Here is a 20,591-nt window from a genome sequence, read left to right as displayed (position 1 = left end):
ACGCCTCAAATGGTCTTGATGGACTTTAGCAACGTACACACAACCCAACCACGGTGAGTGTGTGTGGAACATATAAGGTCGGGGAACACTGTCACAGATGAGGGATTTATTGTGCATTAAAAAAACACATGTTTAACCTAAGTTAAAAAAAAACGTGTACCTAATCGACCATAATTATGTATCATGTTTAATATGCCAGCCTCACAATTGATTGTTGTGTTGAACCAATTGTGTGCAGATATAGCATCAAAAGACTTGGTTTCAAAATCAATAACAGATGCAAAATGAATCCATTTCAGTCACCTTGGCCGTTACACATGTATGTCTATGCGTCTGTATAGAATAAATGTATCATTTTGCATAAAATCCATGACATAACGTGCACATCTTTTGTCAGCGCATGTGACGACTTTCAAAGGTGATACCTGTGCCATGCAGAATACAAGTTAGAGACAATGAATAGGATTATCACGTAGAAATCAGATTCCTCCCAACATGAACAAACTAACATTAAACAATGCTTTTAACAACATTTTTTGTTATTTTTACCCTTTCTCTGCAACTACACCAAACTTGCCGTATTTTAGCCTATTTTCATCACTTTTTCTTGCCATTGTTTTGCTCCTTTTTATGTATTTTTGCTACATTACTCCCATTTCTGCCACTTCTCCATCAAATTTCACTGACTTCTCTGCACATTTTTTCCACTTTCAAGACATTTTGGCACTTATAAATAATTTCCACCACTTTTCCCACCTAATGTTGCATATGTTGACCCAATATTGTCATTTTTAACCCCTTTTTACCAAATTTCATGCTTATTCTTGCCAATGTAACCACATTCACGATAGTTCATGCCCATTATTTGACAGTTTGAAGTAAGTGACCCAACTTTTTAAAATACATCCCCCCATTTCTGCCATTTTCAAGCCAATATTGACACTTTGAACCCTTTTTATCACTTTTTTCACCATTTTTGGTCACTTTTAACCCATTTTAGGATTTACATATTTCAGATGACTATATCATATAAATGGTGCAAATAATAATAAACATTTTGGATAACAGTGGATATTACTCAGATGAATCAATAACTGTGGTTATCACAGATTCATAGAACAATGGACCATCATTTTGCTGACTTTATGGAAAAAAGCAAATGTATTTTTCCCCCTGAATATTTAGCATAAAGCTTTATAACATAATGTTATTTGATCAGAGCTATTTAATCAGTATTCGTGTATTACAATAAATGATATGACGTTTCTATGCAGATGATGGTGGACTTTTCTAAGCTTTAATTCTATTCTCCTTTTTTGTGAAGATATTATGATTTCACGTCCAAGAATAGGGAAAAGCGTCATGACTATAAAACCCATTTTACTGGTGCTACTACTTTGTATTTGAGGATCAGATACAGGACTCATCTTTTAACTGTAGTTCAATTTCCTATTGCTGAAAAGTTGGGCTGCTATCAGTCTAGATCACTGAGGCTGTTGAATGAAGAAACTCTATTAATGAATAGCAGGAGTACTTCAGATTGAAGAATGGAGACTCAGTTTACAAGATATTTATCATCGAATTGATATTCAGTCATTACTTTCTTATAAAAAGTACCATACAACTATTGTTATTATTTACTTTTTATTCTATAATGAGAAAATATCAATAAATCTATGCCATGACCAAGGACAAAAGGACATTTTCAAAAAATACTTATACATATAAAAGAAACTACTGCAATTCTATTTTGATCTTTACTGTTCTTTGATTGTTTGCCTGCCTGTTCAGTCTGTAGACACAGCCAGTAAAGTCAGTTTTTTTTTTTTTTTTCTGAACTAAAATGGAACTGATGCTAAGTGTTGATAAAACACGCCTCTATCTTTTTAAAGCTGTGATCCTATCGTCCATCTCTTCCACTTCAAGACGTGTCAGTATGTCATCGCTGTGATATTAAAGGCGTTTGATGTGCATGGGAGGGAAAATCTGGCATTTCACTGCTGTGTGTCCACCGTACATTCATCCCAATCTAAAGTGACCAAGGTGTGTTTGAGTGCTTGAAAAAAATAAAATAAAAAAAAAAAAAAGAGAAAGATTTAAATGCTGTGTTCCTCGCTCGTAAATTTAAACAGACAATTCAAGGACCAATCACTGGTTATACCAAGGCCCTGCATCAAAGGAAGGTAAATCAAAGACAACGTCAGTCAAACAACACACCCTGTTTCTATTATCCTTTTTAAAAAATCATTACTAGGGGGCGAAGCCTGCGGTGCTGGGAAGTGGGAACCCTATTGTTTTTGTTCTGATTTTTATAGTTTTTCTTATTATTTTTATTTTTATCTTGGTAAAAGTGGTGCTGCAGACTAAACCGTGCAAAGGAGGGTGGTGCAATTCGGAGGGTTGGTTTAGACCCATGCGCATACATCGGACGCAAAAAATAAATAAATAAATCACATATTTCCTCCAGCAGGTGGCACTATAACTTAGGTCAACGCGTTTTGGGCGATAACTCCCACACCGTATGTCGCACATTCAAAAACCTCAAATCCACAGATTCTCCAAATAGCACTGAATTACCTGGGCTGGGCCACGCCCATTTGCACCTATAATTGTTTTGTCACAAAATCGCCAAATTTCCAAAACCTACTTTTTCAAACTCCTCCTTGGGTTTTGTTCAAATCAGTGTCAAACTTGGCACATAGAGTCTTCAGTTGGACCTGATCTAAAGTAGGGGTGTCCCGATCCAATATTGTTATCGAACATCGGTTCGATATCAGCCAGAAAATGAATGTTGGATTTTATCGAACTGCATCTAAAATCTAATCCGATATAAGCGCTCCGAAAAACAGGTCATCAAAAAAAAAAAAAAAAATCACCACATCATGCTCGGACTGCAGAAAGTGGAGATGGAAGAGTAGTAAGGTTAGTCAGCAGTTTAGTTAAATGACTGATTAAATGATTTGTTTTCTGCTATTTTTTTTTTTCAGAGTGAACTTGAATTGTTTGCACTTTAAAAGTATAGTTTGTTTTTTTGGATTTATTTAGGTTATTTTTCAGGGTCTTATAATTTATTTTTTTATTTATTTTATTCAACTGTAGAATACTGTAGATATTATGTTGAAGGTTAAAGTCTATGTATCCAATTGGTTAATAATAAATGGGTCATTTTTTCTCATACCTACTGTTGCTGACTATTGTTCAAGCCTTTTCTAACATTCCACAAAATACGTCATAAAAGTGTGTATGATTCGTGCTGATATCGTATCGGATCAATATCGGTAACAATACTACAGGCTGCAATATCGGTATCGTATCGGAAGTGAAAAATTGTATCGGGACATTCCTAATCTAAAGTTATGAAAATAATTTTGTTCAGTCAAAATATGCGCAAATTGTTAACGAGAAAAGTTTTCTAGCTAGCTAGAAAAATACTAACTGTTGCATATCTCGGTCAAAATAAATGGTAACACCGAATCTGAGATCCTTGCTTATATATTAAAATAGAAATAACTTTAAAACTGAAATACAGTAACCAAAATGAATCAGTTTTCATTATCCCCCAATTTACATCCTCACTAACTTATTGTTGTTTATGTGATTCTATTTCTTAAAATATCTATACTAACTTGAATCATACTGGTATTGCGTTGTATTATACTTCCATTTAGCTTGTATTCTTTTTCTTAGTACTGGTATGCTGCTGGTCCTAAGGCACCACTTTCATTTTAGAATAGAATACGCCTTTATTGATCCCTAGAGAGGAAATTCCCTTTGGAGCAACACAATAAAAGAGCCGACAGTAGAAACAAAAATGCATATTAATATAAGGTAATAGTGCAAAATTACAACTGTAGGTCAGGCATAAGTTATTAAAAAAAACCCCAAAACAAAACAAATGTGTACCATGGAAACTGTCAATAAAGACATTGAACATTAAACATTGAAATATCACTTTGTAAAAATGTGAATGTTAAGATTGTATGTTAAAGAAGACACAAGTTAAAATAAAATTAAAAAATAAAATAAATTGTATTATTATTATTATTATTATTATTATTATTATTATTATTACTATTATTATTATTATTATTATTATTATTATTATTATTATTATTATTATTATTATTATTATTATTATTATCAACATTGTTATTCGTGTAGACAGCTTTGCAACAGTTCGCGCATGCGCATTGTCTATATTTCCTAGCTTGTGAGGCTACTATCCAGCTACACGAATGTAAGCTAGCCCAGGTATAAATTAGACAAAGAAACCTTGTGAAGATATTGAATGAAAGGGATTTCAGGGTCACGGACGACGAGTAGAGCTATTGTAACACAACGTTACACGTATTACTCGATGTATGTGGGAGTATAAAGTGGAAAGGTATGGAGCTACAGCGTCTTTTTAAACTTTTTGTGAGCAGCACCCAGTGCAGAGATTAGCTTCAGCTAGCCGCTGCTTTAGCCGACGTTGTTTTGTAAAGAGGCTATACATTCGCTTGCACCCATAGAATCCCGTCTTTAGGAGCTGAAAATGCCAATTGTTTAAGATAGTAAAATGTGTTTATGAGGTATTGAAGCCTTGGGCATCCTTTGGTGGTTTGTGTTACAAACTGGGCGGAAGACTGATTTAATTATGCGGGGTAGTAAGCGAACGGGTCTTATTGCTAACACGTTTGTTAGCTTAGTTTAGTCTAGGCTTTGCAGTCCGAAAACTGTAGTGAAGTTCATATTAGTCTCACTTGTGAGTCTTTATCCTTGTGTTCTACACTCATTTGTTCATTATAATCACCCTGGCTTGTGTTGTGAATATCTGCACCATTTTAATCTCTGTGATGAATCCAAATTATGTCGATGTTGTTGTCGGTATCTTGTGCTTGTATCACGGCTAACATTGAACAGTTGCTACATCTAAGATTCCTGTATATTATGAAATGTAGTGATGTTTATACATCGAATAGTTTGGGTTTAGTGGTAAAGGTTGTCGTTCTTGACAAATACGATCCGTAACTTTATGCTAACACCAACCCAGATGCTAGTCGTGGCTCAATCCGCATAGCATCTTCACTGTTGTGAGTTAGCATCTGTGCAGCTAAAGTGCTAGCTCAACAAAAGTTGGGTGATTCCCAGAAATGAGCGGTGAAATACCACAGAGACGAAGTTACTCCTTTAAACAGCATCACAGTGAGCTGGAAGTAAAGTATCACGACTAATAATGTAGCATTGCAGTGGTTTAGCTGCTTTGCTTCGTATATCCAACCACCAAAACCTCTTAGCATCTTTTAAACTACTAGCATATTCAAATAAATACGCATATCGTCATAATTTCACTGATACATTTTTGGATATTTAATGTTGGTTTTTCTCTTCTTTGTAGTTAACCATGAAGCTGGGGTGATGAAGGATCCTGTGGTATCTTAGAAAACGCCACCATTACACATTACAACCATTCAAGAGGTGATGGAAAGTTTTTATTTGCACTGGTGGTGATGTTTTATAAGTCTGAGTTTTTAACTCTTATGTGGAAGCATCTGTCTATCTACAGCACATGAAAGTTTTATTCAAATTGCAAGTCACTGAAGGCAAATAACTCAATGCTCCTCAACCCCGACTTTTGTTTCCCCATATCAACATATATCAACAATTTATTGCACATTTTTAATGGGACTCAAACATTTGCTTTAGAACTGCTGCTGTTGGTCATGTTCTTTTTTTTTTTTTTTTATTATCTTTTTTTTTAATTCGAGCAGGGTTTGACAATTCGTGATGCGTTGAAATGAATGATAGCGTACCAGTTTTGAGGCAGTGGTTTTCAACCTTTTCATTGAAAAAAATCCCAAGGCACACCACCAACCAACAATGTAAAAAGAAAATTCAATTTTGAAGCCTATATTAACAGTATACAGTCATTATTATCAAAATGTCTTGAATAGGAAGTCGCAATCAAAGAAAAAAAGTTCCATACACCTTTTTACGATGAAATCATCATTCGGGACGCTTGACCTAGCAACGCCCACCGCCATTTTAAGAGGGGTAAACTTTTGCTTGACAACCGCTATTTATTGCGGACAACACGCAGGTTTTACTCAATGTCTTGCGAATATTTCAGCAGATTAGAGCCAAAAGCCAAGCACGGATATGAAGAAAAGTTACATCTCGTTGGTTTACACGACTTCTTTGTTTTTGTTGTTTCTCTTCAGAGTTGTTTCCGGGTTTGTATTCTGTAAAATGGAATCTTTTCCTTCAGCCATACTTGGGTATGACGGCCATATCCTACGCAGGATTTGGACATTTTGTGGTAAAAATCTGTCAGACTGCAATATCTCCACCTGTGTTGTCAATGGTGATTGTCAAGCAAAAGCAAAGGTTTTACTGTTTACCCCTCTAATTCAATTTTGTTCTGGGTTGTGAAACGTTTAGTGTTGGATTTCAAAAATGTTTTTTAGACTAATTACGTGAAATTGTTCTCTCACGGAACAAGTGTTATTTAGGACCCGACTCTTGATAGCCTAAGCCACGGCTCAAATCAGGAAAGAAATTTTGTTCTTTTCCCCTTAAATAACATCATTAGTGACTAACATTGCCACTTACCTACATTGAAAAATAAAAATCTGATGCAAAAAATAATTCCCTACAAAACTTAATCCTGAAATTATTCTTCTTCCCTTGTGTACATTCTCATGACCGCCTGGAAAAAGGTCAGTGACCCATGAGTTGATAACCCCAGTTTTAGAGAAGTAGGAACTTCTTCCTCACAAGATTTTTGAAGAATAGCGTTTTTTTTCCCATCTCACCAGGATATAAAAACGTTTCACTTAGACACTCGAGAGGTTTCCTCAAGTCTTACTACAAAGTCATCTCAGTGCGCTTAACAAAATATAAAGTCCATAGTAAGAAAGAAAGAACCCAACAAGATCCACATGAACAAGTCTTAAAGAATGTTAATCCTTACTAAGTTTATTAGAATAGAAATATTATAACCATACTAATCCTGCAACACACCTCCTTTTGCAGTCGAACTTGATTTTTGTCTTCTTGATTTAGTCTTCATCTTCATTGTTTCTTTAGTGCTCAAAAGCTCTGGGTGGCTTCAACAATATTTAAAATGCCTGTAAAACATGATTTTGAGATATTTGCCCAAACATAATGCTGTGATTGGCTGTCTTTTAGTTTATTTACATATATTACATACTCATTAAATTGGTTTAAAAATGTACGTGATTTAAACTTTTTTTGTGCTCTTATTTTATTTAATTTGTTTTAGTTGTAGTTTTGAATACATATCACAGTTTTTATGTGAGAAAAAGCGCAACATACAGTTATACATTTACGATAAAATGTGACAAATAAACTAAACTTTTTTTGTTTTCAACCAATCAGTTCCCTTGTAAAGTAAGTGGGCGGGACCACTTAGCTGGAGATGTCACGGGTACCCACCCCTCCTCCACCAGGGGAGATGTCAAGTGGACCTGTGGCAGAGAGCTGGTGTTATACACAGGTATGCGCTCTAATGAACAAACTGAATTGTAATTAATATATTTTCTCACCAGGTCTTAAAAAAATATAAAATTATTACCTGATTTGACATTTTTGACGTAACCGGATTTTATAGTGTGACCTTGAGTTTAAACTCGGGTGAAATTTTTGTTTTTAAAATTGTATGATTTGGTTATAATTTTTGCTCTTTGTTCTTTTTGTTCTTTTAAGGTCAAAGTTGTGAAGTTTTCCTACATGTGGACGATAAACAACTTCAGCTTTTGCAGAGAAGAAATGGGAGAAGTGTTAAAGAGTTCAACCTTCTCCTCTGGCCCTAATGATAAAATGAAGTGGTTCGTGTTTTTTCTTCACCTTGTAATATTATAACTCATAATGACTGTGTTAGGGCCTTGACTTTAACGCGTTATTTGCTATTAAATAATTACAGAAAAATAACACGCATACACACAAAAAAACGCAGTTAATCTGTTTTATTTCATTCCAGTCCAAACAGCGTGGAACCTTTTTCATTTCACAAGTTCAACTGTTTTGCATTGTTCAGTTTCCACTTCTCTTGAATGTTCTGCTGTTTTATGATTTTTTTTGATTTGTTTTTTTTTTAGAAAGTTTACAAAAAATACAGAAAAGCATGAATATACAGTAGCTTACTTAAATTGAAGTTTATGCTTTGCAAACAATGCAATCATTATATTCTTTATTCGTATTGCACATAATGTTAGCACTCAGTGATGAAAATAATGAACACAATTTTGTTGTTTAAGCTCATTTTTTGTTTTCAATGATTCAGCCAAAATCCATTTAAAAAAAAAAAAAAACGTTGCTTCTCGTGTCAAATGATGAGATTAATTACTTACGTTTGTAATTAATCAGATTACATTTTTTTTAATCGAATCCTATCACTAGATTATATTGCTCTTAATATAATCATCACATTATAACCCAGTGTTAAATTTATTGGGTTGTGAAGTTCACACCATGCTATGAATGTGACAGCCATAATGTAAGGTCAGGTAAATTAAAACTGAACGCTGCAGTATAAAGTTTGACAATGACCTGTTATTGTAGAATATTGTGTAGTGGTGTAGGGAAATGTTCAACCAACGATTTGATTTGAATCCCCACTAAAAAAAACGACATGAAAAATTGGGATATACGGTAATGATGCACTTAACTCATTTAAATTTCAATACATATAGATCATATTTTAGAGAAAAAACAGTTAATTTAAAATACAGATTCTTATTCTTTTATTTAAATTGTGAAGAATTTTAAAAAACTAATACATTTTCTTTCTATAACTTTCCTACAAACTGTTTAAACTCAACCAAAATAAAATGCACATTTCTTCATTTATCATCATACAAAGTTGAACAAAAAATAAAAAAATTCTAGAAACATATAAAATAAAAATGTAAGAAAAGATTGCTTATGTTGCTGTTTCTTAATGTGTGTGTGTGTGTGTCGGTATGTGTCTGTGTGTGAGCATGGAGATGTATTGAAAGTTGTGATAATTGTTGAATAATTGGATTGTGACACCCATAAGAGGCTATGGGCGACTTGCATCACAATATTGGTGTTATTTAATGCACCAAAGGATTGAATTTAACATTCAAACAGTGATTTAGAGGATAAATTAAAATATCTAGATACCTGTATATATCGGACATCGTGATTTAGCTTAAAGATATTGGTTTTAATCTATATCGTGCAGGCCTGTATTGAAGAACATACTGTGCTGTATCAATTTTAATCCCCTCTTATTTGCATCGATTATTAGCCGATTTAGGATAAATCCTTCCATCTCTAATATTGTGTGTGATATTTCTAGGTGTTTGCGTGTCAATCCAAAGGGACTGGATGACGAAAGCAAAGATTATCTGTCGTTGTATTTGCTTCTCGTAAGCTGTCCGAAAAGTGAAGTCAGAGCAAAGTTCAAGTTTTCGTTGCTGAACGCTAAGAGAGAGGAGACAAAGGCAATGGGTGAGTACTGTATTTTTACTAATATACTGCTATTTTTTTCCTTTAAAGTTGAGGGTGCGGACAATGCGGCGGAGTGCTTTGTGTGGATCAGCACATGTGGGTGTCGGGAGGCAGAATGTTACTGACAGTCCCCCCTACAGCAGAATGACTGAACTGTAACAGCCACTGAACGTTCAGAAACCAGCTTCTGTTAATGTACGAAAAGTTTAATAACAGGACGCCGTCTGATCGTGGAGGGAAATTGCATGGGAGCCAATGACGGCAAAGTTTTACATCTGTTGAATGTTTGTTTTTATTTATATATAAGATTGCAGATTGTTCAAAAACAAATCAAATACCGGTAATAGTGAGGTTTGTGGAGCAGGGAGCGGTGTTGGCTTCCATTTACGTTCAGAAGAGCGAATAAAAAGAACACTATGGTTTAAAATGTAAGATATCTCAGCCAGTTTTTAATAGTAGGAATTAATAAACATCATAAAGTTGTCAAATCAGGAGCGATAGCATGCGGCTGAGACTGACAGCTGACATAACTCACACACAGATAGCGCACGCTGAAATACTGGATAAAGTAAAAATCAGCCGATTTATGATAGAAACATAAGAATGAATAGCATAAAGTTGCCAATTAACCACGTTGGGTTTGTTCAGAAGCGATCTTGTCTGTATTCTGACTGTACGTGATCGCTCCAGATCCTATTGGTGCACGGGAGCGGAGGGAGTGCTGCATCAGTCTGGTTCCTGTAAAAAGTATCCATAAAAAGCTGTAAATGGACTGATATGCAGACATGGAGCAGTGAGGAGGAGACTTCACGTGGAGATTGACACTCATCCGTTGAAACTGATCAGAATACATGGAAATACACAGAAACCGCCATTAACAAGAGTATAGCAGCCCACCTACCTGCCCGTTCTGATTGGTCGAGTTGTCTGAAGGGCACCCTCATCAGCCAATAGGGTGTGGCCTATGTGGTGGAGCGGCCTTTATGTGGATGTTTCTTGTAAAATTGCTAAATTATTGAAATGCGGCCAATATAGCGGTGCGTTCAATAGCCTGAAAAATACGATAGTTAGCTACAGTCTAATTCGCCTGATCATTTTCCTGTTTAAGTATGGGAGATATACTGATATAACTTGTTTTATTTTTGTCGCAGAAAGCCAAAGAGCATATAGATTTGTCCAAGGCAAAGACTGGGGATTCAAAAAATTCATAAGAAGAGATTTTCTCCTTGATGAAGCAAATGGACTTTTACCGGATGACAAGCTCACTCTGTTCTGTGAGGTAAGGCCACACACACCATGTTTCCGCTGTCACATAACACTTGACTTGCACTGGAACATCTCACTTTTTAGGCAATCTTCAATCATACATCTCGCTCAGTTCAAGTGCAAATGAATGACTCACTTTCTGTTGGCTTCGTCTCACTTGATTTTCACAGAAATTCTGCTCTTTATGTGTAACACTGTTATTTCACAAGTCAGTGTTTATTTAGCACCACGATGGAGTTGTAGTTGCTGTTATTATTTTTTATAAAGACACTTTAAAGACGTCCCATTAGCGGGCCAGCGTTGTATAACATGAAAAACAACTTGTTTTTTTTTTTACACATTCATTCCTCCTTTAGCGATCGTCTGTAGCTGCTAATGTTGTGCAGGATTTATCCCTGCTTACTTCATACTCAGTGATAGTCTTACAGTTACAGTAATGGTGCCTGATCAAATATCCTTATCCTATTATGTCCTTAATAGGGTAAAGATTTTTGTTTTACTTGGTTGTGTACGGGTATATTTAAAGTTCAATAAATCTTCTATAGGTGTATTTCATTTAATTTCTAATATATACATTTATACCATATAAGTGTTTCAATTGTATTTCATAATCAATGTGCTTTAAAAAAGTATATTGACTTCCAAAATTAGCTTCAGATATCAGCCATTGGCTGATTTTTTTATTTTTTTTTTATTTATTTTTTTTTAAATGCGTATCTGCGTCGGCCTTTGAAATTCCCATATCGATTGACCTCCAATAAGGAGTGAAAGTAAAAAGTCGCCAAACACCTCTGGAAAACACCAAACATAGAAGCAATAATGTTTTTAATTAAAACACACTGAAGTTTTTCAGGATTGTAATATTATTGTTTCGCAGAATCAGAATTACAACATTTTATTGCCATTGTTGATGAACAGAATTCACAATTAGGAATTTGCTTTGGCTTGCAGGTGCTTAAAAAGGTGCAATAGCAAACAATAGAATAGATAAAAATAAAAAAAAAATAATGCATGCATTATGTTCTTGATAACATTATAGTATACATATTAAATAAATATGATATATACAATAAACATGTCAGTGCGGGTTATTAAGGACATGATTTATAAAGTGGCAGCAGTTATAAAGTGTCAAGTTTGTGGAGTACAGGTATGTAAGAGTGACCGAGGTTTGAAGCAGCGAGTTTCATCGTTACATAGTGTTCATGAGTCCAACAGCAGAGGGGAAGAAACTGTTTTTATGGCGGGAGGTTCTGGTCCAGATAGACTGTAACCTCCTGCCCTAGGGGAGAGATTTGAATAGTCCATGTGCAGGGTGAGAAAGGTCGGCTATGATCCGACCTGCACGATGTACAGGTCCTGGAGCGATGGAAGGCTGCGGCCGATCACCTTCTCTGCAGAGCACACAATGCGCTGTAGTTTCTGTAGCAAATATATTCTTACTGCAAATCAAACAACTGTCAAACTTTTTTGTCCTTTTTATCATCCGCAAAACTCCTGGAGATAGTGTGACCCTAAATAGACTCCGATACTCCTGCCAGGATTGCGCTAACCTGCATAATGTGATTTGTGTTTCACATCGGCCGCCATGACGGTGTGAGGCTAGAAAAGTGCCTTCCCCCGTCTCTCATAATTGACAATGACACTTAAGTTTGATGTGATTAAATTTCCTCTGTCAGCAGGAGTAAATGTTTCGTGGAGTGTTTTGTCAACGTATGAAGTAAATGAGGTGTCTCTAAAGGCTGTAATGAAAATAAGCTGAATGCTGCCAGGTTTAATGTGGAGAAGATAGAAACCTAAAAACAATTTGGTGAAAACATTTTCCCACTTATTTCTGTCAAAGTGCTTTCTAAACAACTTTTATTCAAGTGGTCTTTAATATTCCAAACAACATGAGAAAAGCACACAAAAGGAAAATATAAGAGATGAATAAAACAAAAAATATTGTACAAGTTATATGTATTTTTTAAATAAATTTAACCTAACTATCGAGTTACATAATTTTATTGCATGGACATTTTCAGTTTTATCTAGGAATCATATAAACAATAAAATCTTCCATTTTAAAGCAGACCATAAAGGGGTGCATTTACCATATCTGTATTTGTGTATATAATAATTTATTATATTACCTTTTTGATCAAAAATTGATGTTTTTTATTCTTAAGAAAGATGCCAAATTAGATATAAAATACATTTTAATTTAATTGTATTTAATTTTAAATGAAATGTATTTTTATTCATCTATTTTGCACGATTAACCAAATACATAATATCACAAAGAGATTTACAGTGCAAGAGGCAGAAAGCGTAAATAGCTTAAATAATAATTATTTTCGTATGGAAACACCACACAATCTCAAACAATTGTATTCTATACTTTCACTTTTTCAAATATAAATCTAGTTAAAATAAAATACATTACAAAAAAATATGAGCTGGTGCATATTGATACTGATACTATTGATACTGTGTATTGATAGTGGCTACTTTGATCAGAAAACTAGTTTGAGAGAGAAAAAAAAATCTCTGAGGTTGCCAGAAATTTGTGATATAAGAATGGGGTCACGTGAACTAATTACAGTATATATTTAAATGTAGGTATGTGTTTTAATTTCAGTTTATGTCAAACTCCTTGTTTTTCTTCTTTTTTATTTTTATTTTGTGTGTTTTCTTTTTGCGTGCACAGGTGAGCGTCGTCCAGGATTCTGTGAACATTTCGGGCCAGTCCAACATGAACATGCTGAAGGTCCCCGAGTGTCAGTTGTCGGACGATTTGGGGAACCTGTGGGAGTGTTCACGCTTTACCGACTGCAGCCTGTACGTAGGAGGGCAGGAGTTCAAAGCTCACAAATCCATCCTCGCAGGTAAGGCCTCTACAAATTTACATTTACAGAGCAAAAAAAAACCTGTAGAAAAGTTACACCCATAGATCTTTTTATTTGTTTTCTCACTGAGAATCCACGTCCTCTGGAACGCTCTGAATAGTGTGTGTTCTAGGCTTCAGTTGTTGTTCTAAAGAAGTGGATGCTAAGCCCTGCTTGGTCCTTCCATCTTTCACACACATGATGGAAGCACTTAAGTGGCAGCTAAAGAATGTTTACAATGTCTTAGCAACTGAACCACTGTCATATGGTTTAGTTTCATTAGGCGGCAGCAGCAGCACGTCTTTGTTAAACATTGACAGTAATGTTCATTTACATTCTGTTTTTACAGCAAGGTCACCAGTATTTAATGCTATGTTTGAACATGAAATGGAGGAGAGTAAAAAGGTAAGATCAATTGACATCCGTTTATAATTTGGTAATGCAGTAAATGTACAATAAGAAATAAAAGTATTTTTATAGTTCCCAAAAGGGATTATTGTTTTACCAAATATTAAACTAATTAAATGATGCAGTGAACCATACTATTGCTAAATAGATATTTATTTGGCTTTTTGTGTTAAAAAAAAACAAGCTATAAAAGAATAATTTTTCAGTGCTTTTTTTTCCATGACTAAATTGAGCATTTTTTTTTTCCTTTTTTAATTTAATTAGGGGTGTGCGTTACCATGAATTTGACGATAAAATTTGCAATTTGCATGTCTCGATACGATATATCCTAATACTGAACAATACAATATATATCGCAGTATCAACAAATACAAATTACAAAATGGTATGAAATAAAATTCCTATTTCTTTTTTTTTACTGGTGGGAACAAGTAAATGGTTACTAACTTTAATTTAAGTACAAATATCAATTACAAATGGGATGTTTATCTATCTGTCAAATTACATTTTTCAAAAAAGTTGAACTTTTGTTGCTAAAAAAAAAAAACACATAAGTGTCCAGTATGTTTTATGAAAGTGCATTTTACTTCCAAGCTAAAATGCATTGAGGAGTGATGCAGTTTAACAAGGTCTGATGTCGTTCACCGACAGTTACTGATCAGGCGTCAATGTTTTTTTTTTTTTTCTTAAACATGATTTTTTAAAATTGATTTTGACATTTTTGGGATCAATACAATAATCGCACAGTGAAATATCACCAAATAATTTTTTTCTTACACCCTTTTTTTTCTAGTGCTTACCAATAATTACAATTATTAATCTGATTAATTGGATTACATTGTTGCACTTTGATTTATTTGCTGTTCTAATGCCTGTGTTATGCTTTCTTTAAAGTAGTGCCTCTTAAGTTTCCTTAGAAACCCTTGTGCACCACCTCCTGTTATTTACCCATAGCTAAACTAAACATTGCATTATTATTTAATACATAAATGCGTCATGTCTTCTGTCTGCATTGTTGGATGTTGTTTTATGAGATGTTCTATTCCTAAACTTCCCTCAGAACCGTGTTGACATCAGTGACGTGGATCCAGACGTCTTTAAGGAAATGATGGGTTTCATCTACACGGGGAAGGCACCAAACCTAGAGAAAATGGCCGACAATTTACTGGCAGCTGCAGATAAAGTAAGAAGTTGCTCAGTTTCTGATAAACTTGGTAGCTGACCCAAGGTATTTTTTAATAATTATATTAACTTTTATCAGCCCTAATTAAATGCTACATGACAGTGTTTTAATTCATGTGTTGGTGAGATTCAAGCAGTGGGTTTCAACCATGTTTTGACCATCATTTATGTTGTACATTAATGATAATAGAAGGAATACGTTTTATATTAAAATAAAAGTGGGGTTACTGGTTAGAATACAACCTGTATCATCACTATGGGAACCTAAACACACATACATGATAAAGTTTGCCTGTATGTCAGTCCCTGCAGGAATTTCACTTATATTTTTCAGATTTTGGGAATTTAGGGTATTTTTGTGGAATAATTTAGAGTTCTTTCAACAATTTGACGACTGTATTAAAAGAACTGGAAACTGAGTCAATCAAAATGTTGTATTTGGAGGGGCTAAGATTAGAGATGTCCTGATAAAACATTTTCACTTCAGATACAATACCAATATTGCCAATATTGATCCAATACAATATCGGCATGAATCATACATACTTTTATGACTTATTTTATAGTGTGGAATGTTAGAAAAGGCTTGATCAAGTGATGTCACTGTAACAGAGAACAATAGTCAGCAACAGTCGGTATGAGAAAAACTGACCCATTTATTATTAACTAATTGGTTGCATAAATTTTATCCTTTAACATAATATCTACAGTATTCTACAATTGAATAAATATTATATACTGTATATATCGGAGATTTTAGATGCAGTCCGATAAAATCTGATATTCGTTTTCTGACTGATATCGGACCGATGTCAATATCGGATCAGGACACCCCTAGCTAAGATATCTACAACTAAATTAGTTTTTTAACTTACAAAATATTTAATGTTTTTTCTATCATTTCAACTTTCACGACTGGGCTGAATTTGATGCTCTTAAAGGCCAGTTTTTGGCCACCGGGCTTCGAGTTCAACACGTGTGTTAAGGCATCATCAAAGATTATGATTAAAATCATTAAATATTCAACACTATTAGTTGATTAGTTTGTATTGGTTTATTTATATTTTTACTGTCCTAGGTTTTTCCTACTAATTGTCATGCAGTGTGTGTTTTGCTAATTAATAGGTGTGTGCATTTGAACTTATTTTTTTTCCCGCTGCTCTCTGCTCTTCCCGCTCTCTCAGTATGCTCTGGAGCGTTTAAAGGTCATGTGTGAAGAGGCCTTGTGCAATAGCCTTTCAGTGGAGAACGTGGCCGACACCCTCATCCTGGCCGACTTGCACAGCGCTGAACAGCTCAAAGCACAAGCCATAGATTTTATCAACAGGCAAGTATCGCTAAAAGAAGAGAGAAAGGGGTGCGGTGGGGGGTGGGAACTCTGGTGATGAATTCCTGCTGCCATTTCTGTTTACCAGCCCTGAATGCTTACCTTTTTATCTCCCCACCATAGGTGCAGTGTCCTGAGACAGCTGGGCTGTAAAGATGGAAAGAACTGGAATAGCAAGTATGTAATTAGCTGATATATGTGACACAAGATTAATAACACACCCTTATCTCTTCGCCCAACCAAATGCATTAGAATTCATTGTTTTTAGCCCAGGCAGACACAGTGCTGTTTGCCTTTTCAGTTTGAGGATCCAAATCTTTGCATCAATATTATTAATAGACTCTTACCAGCAGCAGCAGCAGCTCATAGCGTTGAGTATTTGTTGAATTTTAAAAAGAAAAGAGTTCTTCTTTGCTATGAGAAGTACTGATTCCAGATGAGTACACACTTTGAATTGTTAAACTTCTTTATTGCCATAGTTTGAGCTGTGCATTGTTTGCGTGTGTGGACTCTTAATGATTTTATCTTATTTATTTTAAATGTATTAAACCAGTAAAACCAGGATTGTCGAACTCACTTTAGTTCAGTAGCCAAACACGGAGCAGTTTGACATTAAGTGAGCCACATTTCAACATTATTGTGCACTAGTTTTCACTGATATGAAATTTAATATAAGCTATTTAAGGCACCGACAATATCCAGTCAATAAGTGACAGAATCTTCACCTAAATGTCCTTGATTTTGTGACCATGTTTTTTAAAATTAAATTTTGTGGGATGATTTGAGGAAAATTGCATGATTTGTCAAAAATTTAGTTCTTTCAACAATTTAATATTCAAAGTGACCGCCATGTTATACAAGTGCGGGAAAACTGTGATCCCTGTAGATATGGTTGAGTATCATTGAATGTGTGTAATTAGAGGGGCTGAGATATCTACAACTGAATTATTTGGTTTAACGGCCAAATATGGACCAGTTTGATCTGAAGTCGGCTGCAAATTATAGGTGGGATAATGAGCATTTTATCATTATTCTGCCCTATAAATATGTGTAAAATAATGGAAGTTAAAGACAATATCCATTCTTTAAATGTACCTCAATTTGTGACCAATTTTATTCAATTTGCGAACAATTTCAGGAATAATTTTAATGAAACTGCAGGATTTTGGAAAAGATTATTTCTTTTTCAACAATTTGGGATTAAAAATGACTGTCATCATGTGATAAAAGCGTGGGAAAACTGTGTGCCCAGGCAAATATTGTGGATATTCATTGAATTTATGCATTTGGAAGGGCTGAGATAACTACAACTGAATTACTTGTTATTTTTACACAATGATTCACGTTATCTGTAATTTTGACTTTTTCCTAATATACAAATTTGATCTAAAACAGGGGTTCTCAACTGGTCTCACCCTGGGACCCACATTTTGCCATGGTCATTAAATTGCGACCTACTTTTTTTATTTTTTATTTAAAAATTCAACAAATCAAATTTAATTTTTGAAAACACACATTTAATCTTTTTTTTAAAGCGTAAATTGATATAATTTCCTGTGCAACAGCATGCCTGTCAAAAGAAAAGTTTCTTTCAAAATAAAAGACAAGTCCAGTATTTTTATAAGTATTTTTTTTTTTTTGACCAGCTGTCCGTTACCCACCCAGTACAGATCCTAGGGGTGTCCAGATCCGATATTGGTCCGATATCAGCCAGAAAACGAATATCAGATTTTATTGGACTGCATCTAAAATCTCCGATATATATAATATTATATTTTTTCAATTGTAGAATTCTGTAGATATTATGTTAAAGGTTAAAATGTATGTAACCAATTGGTTAATAATAAATGGGTCAGTTTTTCTCACATCTACTGTTGCTGACTATTGTTCTCTGTTTGAGTGACATCACTTGATCAAACCTTTTCTAACATTCTACACTACAAAATAAATCATAAAAGTTTGTATCATTCGTGCTGATATCGTATCGCACCGATATTGGTATCGTCCAGTACTCAAGGATGCAATATCGGTATCTTATCGGAAGGGAAACATTTGAATCACAGTGGTGGAATATATATATATATATATATATATATATATATATATATAACACATCAGGAATACATTAACAATTGGCAAACAGTGTATTTTTATACACCAAGAACCCTTTTACACCTCTTTTTTTATTTATTATTTTTTTATTTTTTGTTTGAGCATATCATTATGATCCTATTTATTCTGATTGATTTTTAATGTGCGGATGATGGTGGTTGAGCGTTCTCTCTTTTTGCTTGTGCTTTACAGTCATGCCACAGACATAATGGAGACCGCGGGCTGGAAGTCAATGATCCAGTCTCATCCACACTTGGTCGCTGAAGCCTTTCGTGCCCTGGCCTCTGCGCAGTGCCCGCAATTCGGTCTTCCCCGGAAGCGCTTAAAACAGTCCTGACTCCCCGACTGCCTCAGGACTGTAGCGGAGCCGCGGAGCGTGGGTTTACACAGGAAGGACTAAGTAGTGAGGATGCCACTCTTTTTATTTTCACCAAAACTGAACTCACTTGAACACAGAGGGGGAGTGGAGCATTCTGGGCCTGGGCGTGTGGGGAGGAGGCCGGCCGGCACATGGAAGACTGACATCAATGGAAAACATAGGATCCATCAGTGTTGCTTGTTTGCGTTTGCTGACTCAGCTGAACCCAAACCGTTCAGCCTGAGCAGCAAATGCCAAGCTGTCTGCTACTACAGCTCTATTTTTCTTTCTCTGTAGTTTTCAACAAAACAAAAAAAAAACCCCAACAAAATATGGCCTTAATATATCTGCCATTGCTCTGGAAATGCTCTAGAGTATTTTGTCTATTTAACTCCGTGCCTGCCTTCGTCACAAAGACCAGGCCTCCTCCAGGTTGCACTAGTTCCCATACATAGTTGTTTTGATATGGAGTTCTATAGGAACGTAACAAAGGTTTAACCAAATGGGAAATATTATATATTTGTAATGTTTAGCCCATTTTGAGACTAGACATTAAATACCATGAACACTCTCAGTGCAAGGTCAGTTCTTTACACTTTTTAAAAGATGTGTATGCCCCATATTGATGGCACCGTTTCTATGTAAATGACAGTTGATCCACCTTCGGAAAGACCAATGTACAAGTCTGTTCTATTGCTTATTTGTGGGGAGAGTTAGTTAGGTCATGATGAAGACCCCCCCCCCCCCCCCCCCCCCCCCGTGTCAACCCTTGTAAAACATGTTAGACAGTAATGTGTCAGTACTTTGGCCCTAATATATTAAAAGCATTGGAAGTATTTACACAGAGTAATTTCCCATTTTTTTTTTTTTTAAAAAAAAAGGACATAAATAACGCAGAACATACGTCTGAATTGAGAATTTGTTTCAGTGTCGCCAACTCGCTAATATTATATATTCTCAATATACTGTGGTTAATAATTATTAAGTGGAGAAGACAAAAATGCATGGTCATGTTATTGTCAAAAAGGAAAGTGTCCAAGTACCACTTAATTGTTTTTCAACGAGTCATGTTCTTCTGCAATGATCTGACACACAATTTTGTGCAGAACAAAACAAAATCTCCTGAAAACGCGCTTTGGGTGTCTGTCGGATGCTGAGCATCACATCTGTCCGCAATGTGATTCTGTGTTGGGGGGGGGAGGGGTGGGATTGAGTCGTCATGTTTATCAGTCCGTCTCATGAAGCGTGGTGTGACAGTCACTCGAGAGGATTTTGTAAATTAACAGTAGTATCATTTTCACATGGTATTACTTCTCATTCAGCGTCATCATGAGAGCAAAAAACACAAAAAACCACAAAGTTGTTGTCTGCGAGAACACCTGCATTAACTCATTAAAACATTTTCCAGCAGTCGAAGCATTTTTGAAGTTCATTTCTTATGTTCAGCTCTAGGCCTGGGCAATATATCTAGATTTAGAATATATCAAGATTTCTATTTTGGCGATATGGAAAATTACAATATCGCCTATGAGAAAATGTTTTTATTTTAATGCTTTTTTTTTTTTTGTTAAAATACTCATTTTAGGAGTTGCTG

General features: G+C 35.1%; 1 protein-coding gene across 2 annotated transcripts; it reads left to right on the top strand.

Moving 5' to 3' along the window:
• Nucleotides 1–4,202: 4,202 nt before the first annotated feature.
• spopla (speckle type BTB/POZ protein like a) lies at nucleotides 4,203–20,340 on the top strand. Of its 2 annotated transcripts, none has more exons than XM_028436972.1 (12): nucleotides 4,203–4,251; nucleotides 5,378–5,457; nucleotides 7,381–7,498; nucleotides 7,708–7,829; nucleotides 9,326–9,477; nucleotides 10,629–10,756; nucleotides 13,433–13,610; nucleotides 13,960–14,015; nucleotides 15,079–15,201; nucleotides 16,385–16,527; nucleotides 16,651–16,704; nucleotides 18,832–20,340. In XM_028436972.1, the coding sequence occupies exons 3-12, from the start codon at nucleotides 7,421–7,423 to the stop codon at nucleotides 18,974–18,976; spliced, it is 1,179 nt and encodes a 392-aa protein (XP_028292773.1). In that variant the 5' UTR covers nucleotides 4,203–4,251; nucleotides 5,378–5,457; nucleotides 7,381–7,420; the 3' UTR covers nucleotides 18,977–20,340. The 2 variants fall into 2 exon arrangements, with proteins under 2 accessions (XP_028292773.1, XP_028292772.1); XM_028436971.1 differs by having other exon boundaries at nucleotides 4,203–4,384.
• The last annotated feature ends 251 nt before the right edge of the window (nucleotides 20,341–20,591 follow it).

The sequence above is a fragment of the Gouania willdenowi genome, chromosome 21 (assembly GCF_900634775.1).
Source record: "Gouania willdenowi chromosome 21, fGouWil2.1, whole genome shotgun sequence".
NCBI lineage: Eukaryota > Metazoa > Chordata > Actinopteri > Blenniiformes > Gobiesocidae > Gouania > Gouania willdenowi.
Note: the sequence above shows the minus strand (reverse complement) of the source record. Positions and strands in the feature narration are given on the sequence as shown.

Coding starts and splice junctions, on each gene's coding strand:
- spopla (XM_028436972.1), top strand. CDS start 7,421: ATGTCACGGGTACCCACCCCTCCTCCACCAGGGGAGATGTCAAGTGGA. Junction 13,611..13,959: donor TCACAAATCCATCCTCGCAG/GTAAGGCCTCTA, acceptor CTGTTTTTACAG/CAAGGTCACCAGTATTTAAT. Junction 14,016..15,078: donor AAATGGAGGAGAGTAAAAAG/GTAAGATCAATT, acceptor AACTTCCCTCAG/AACCGTGTTGACATCAGTGA.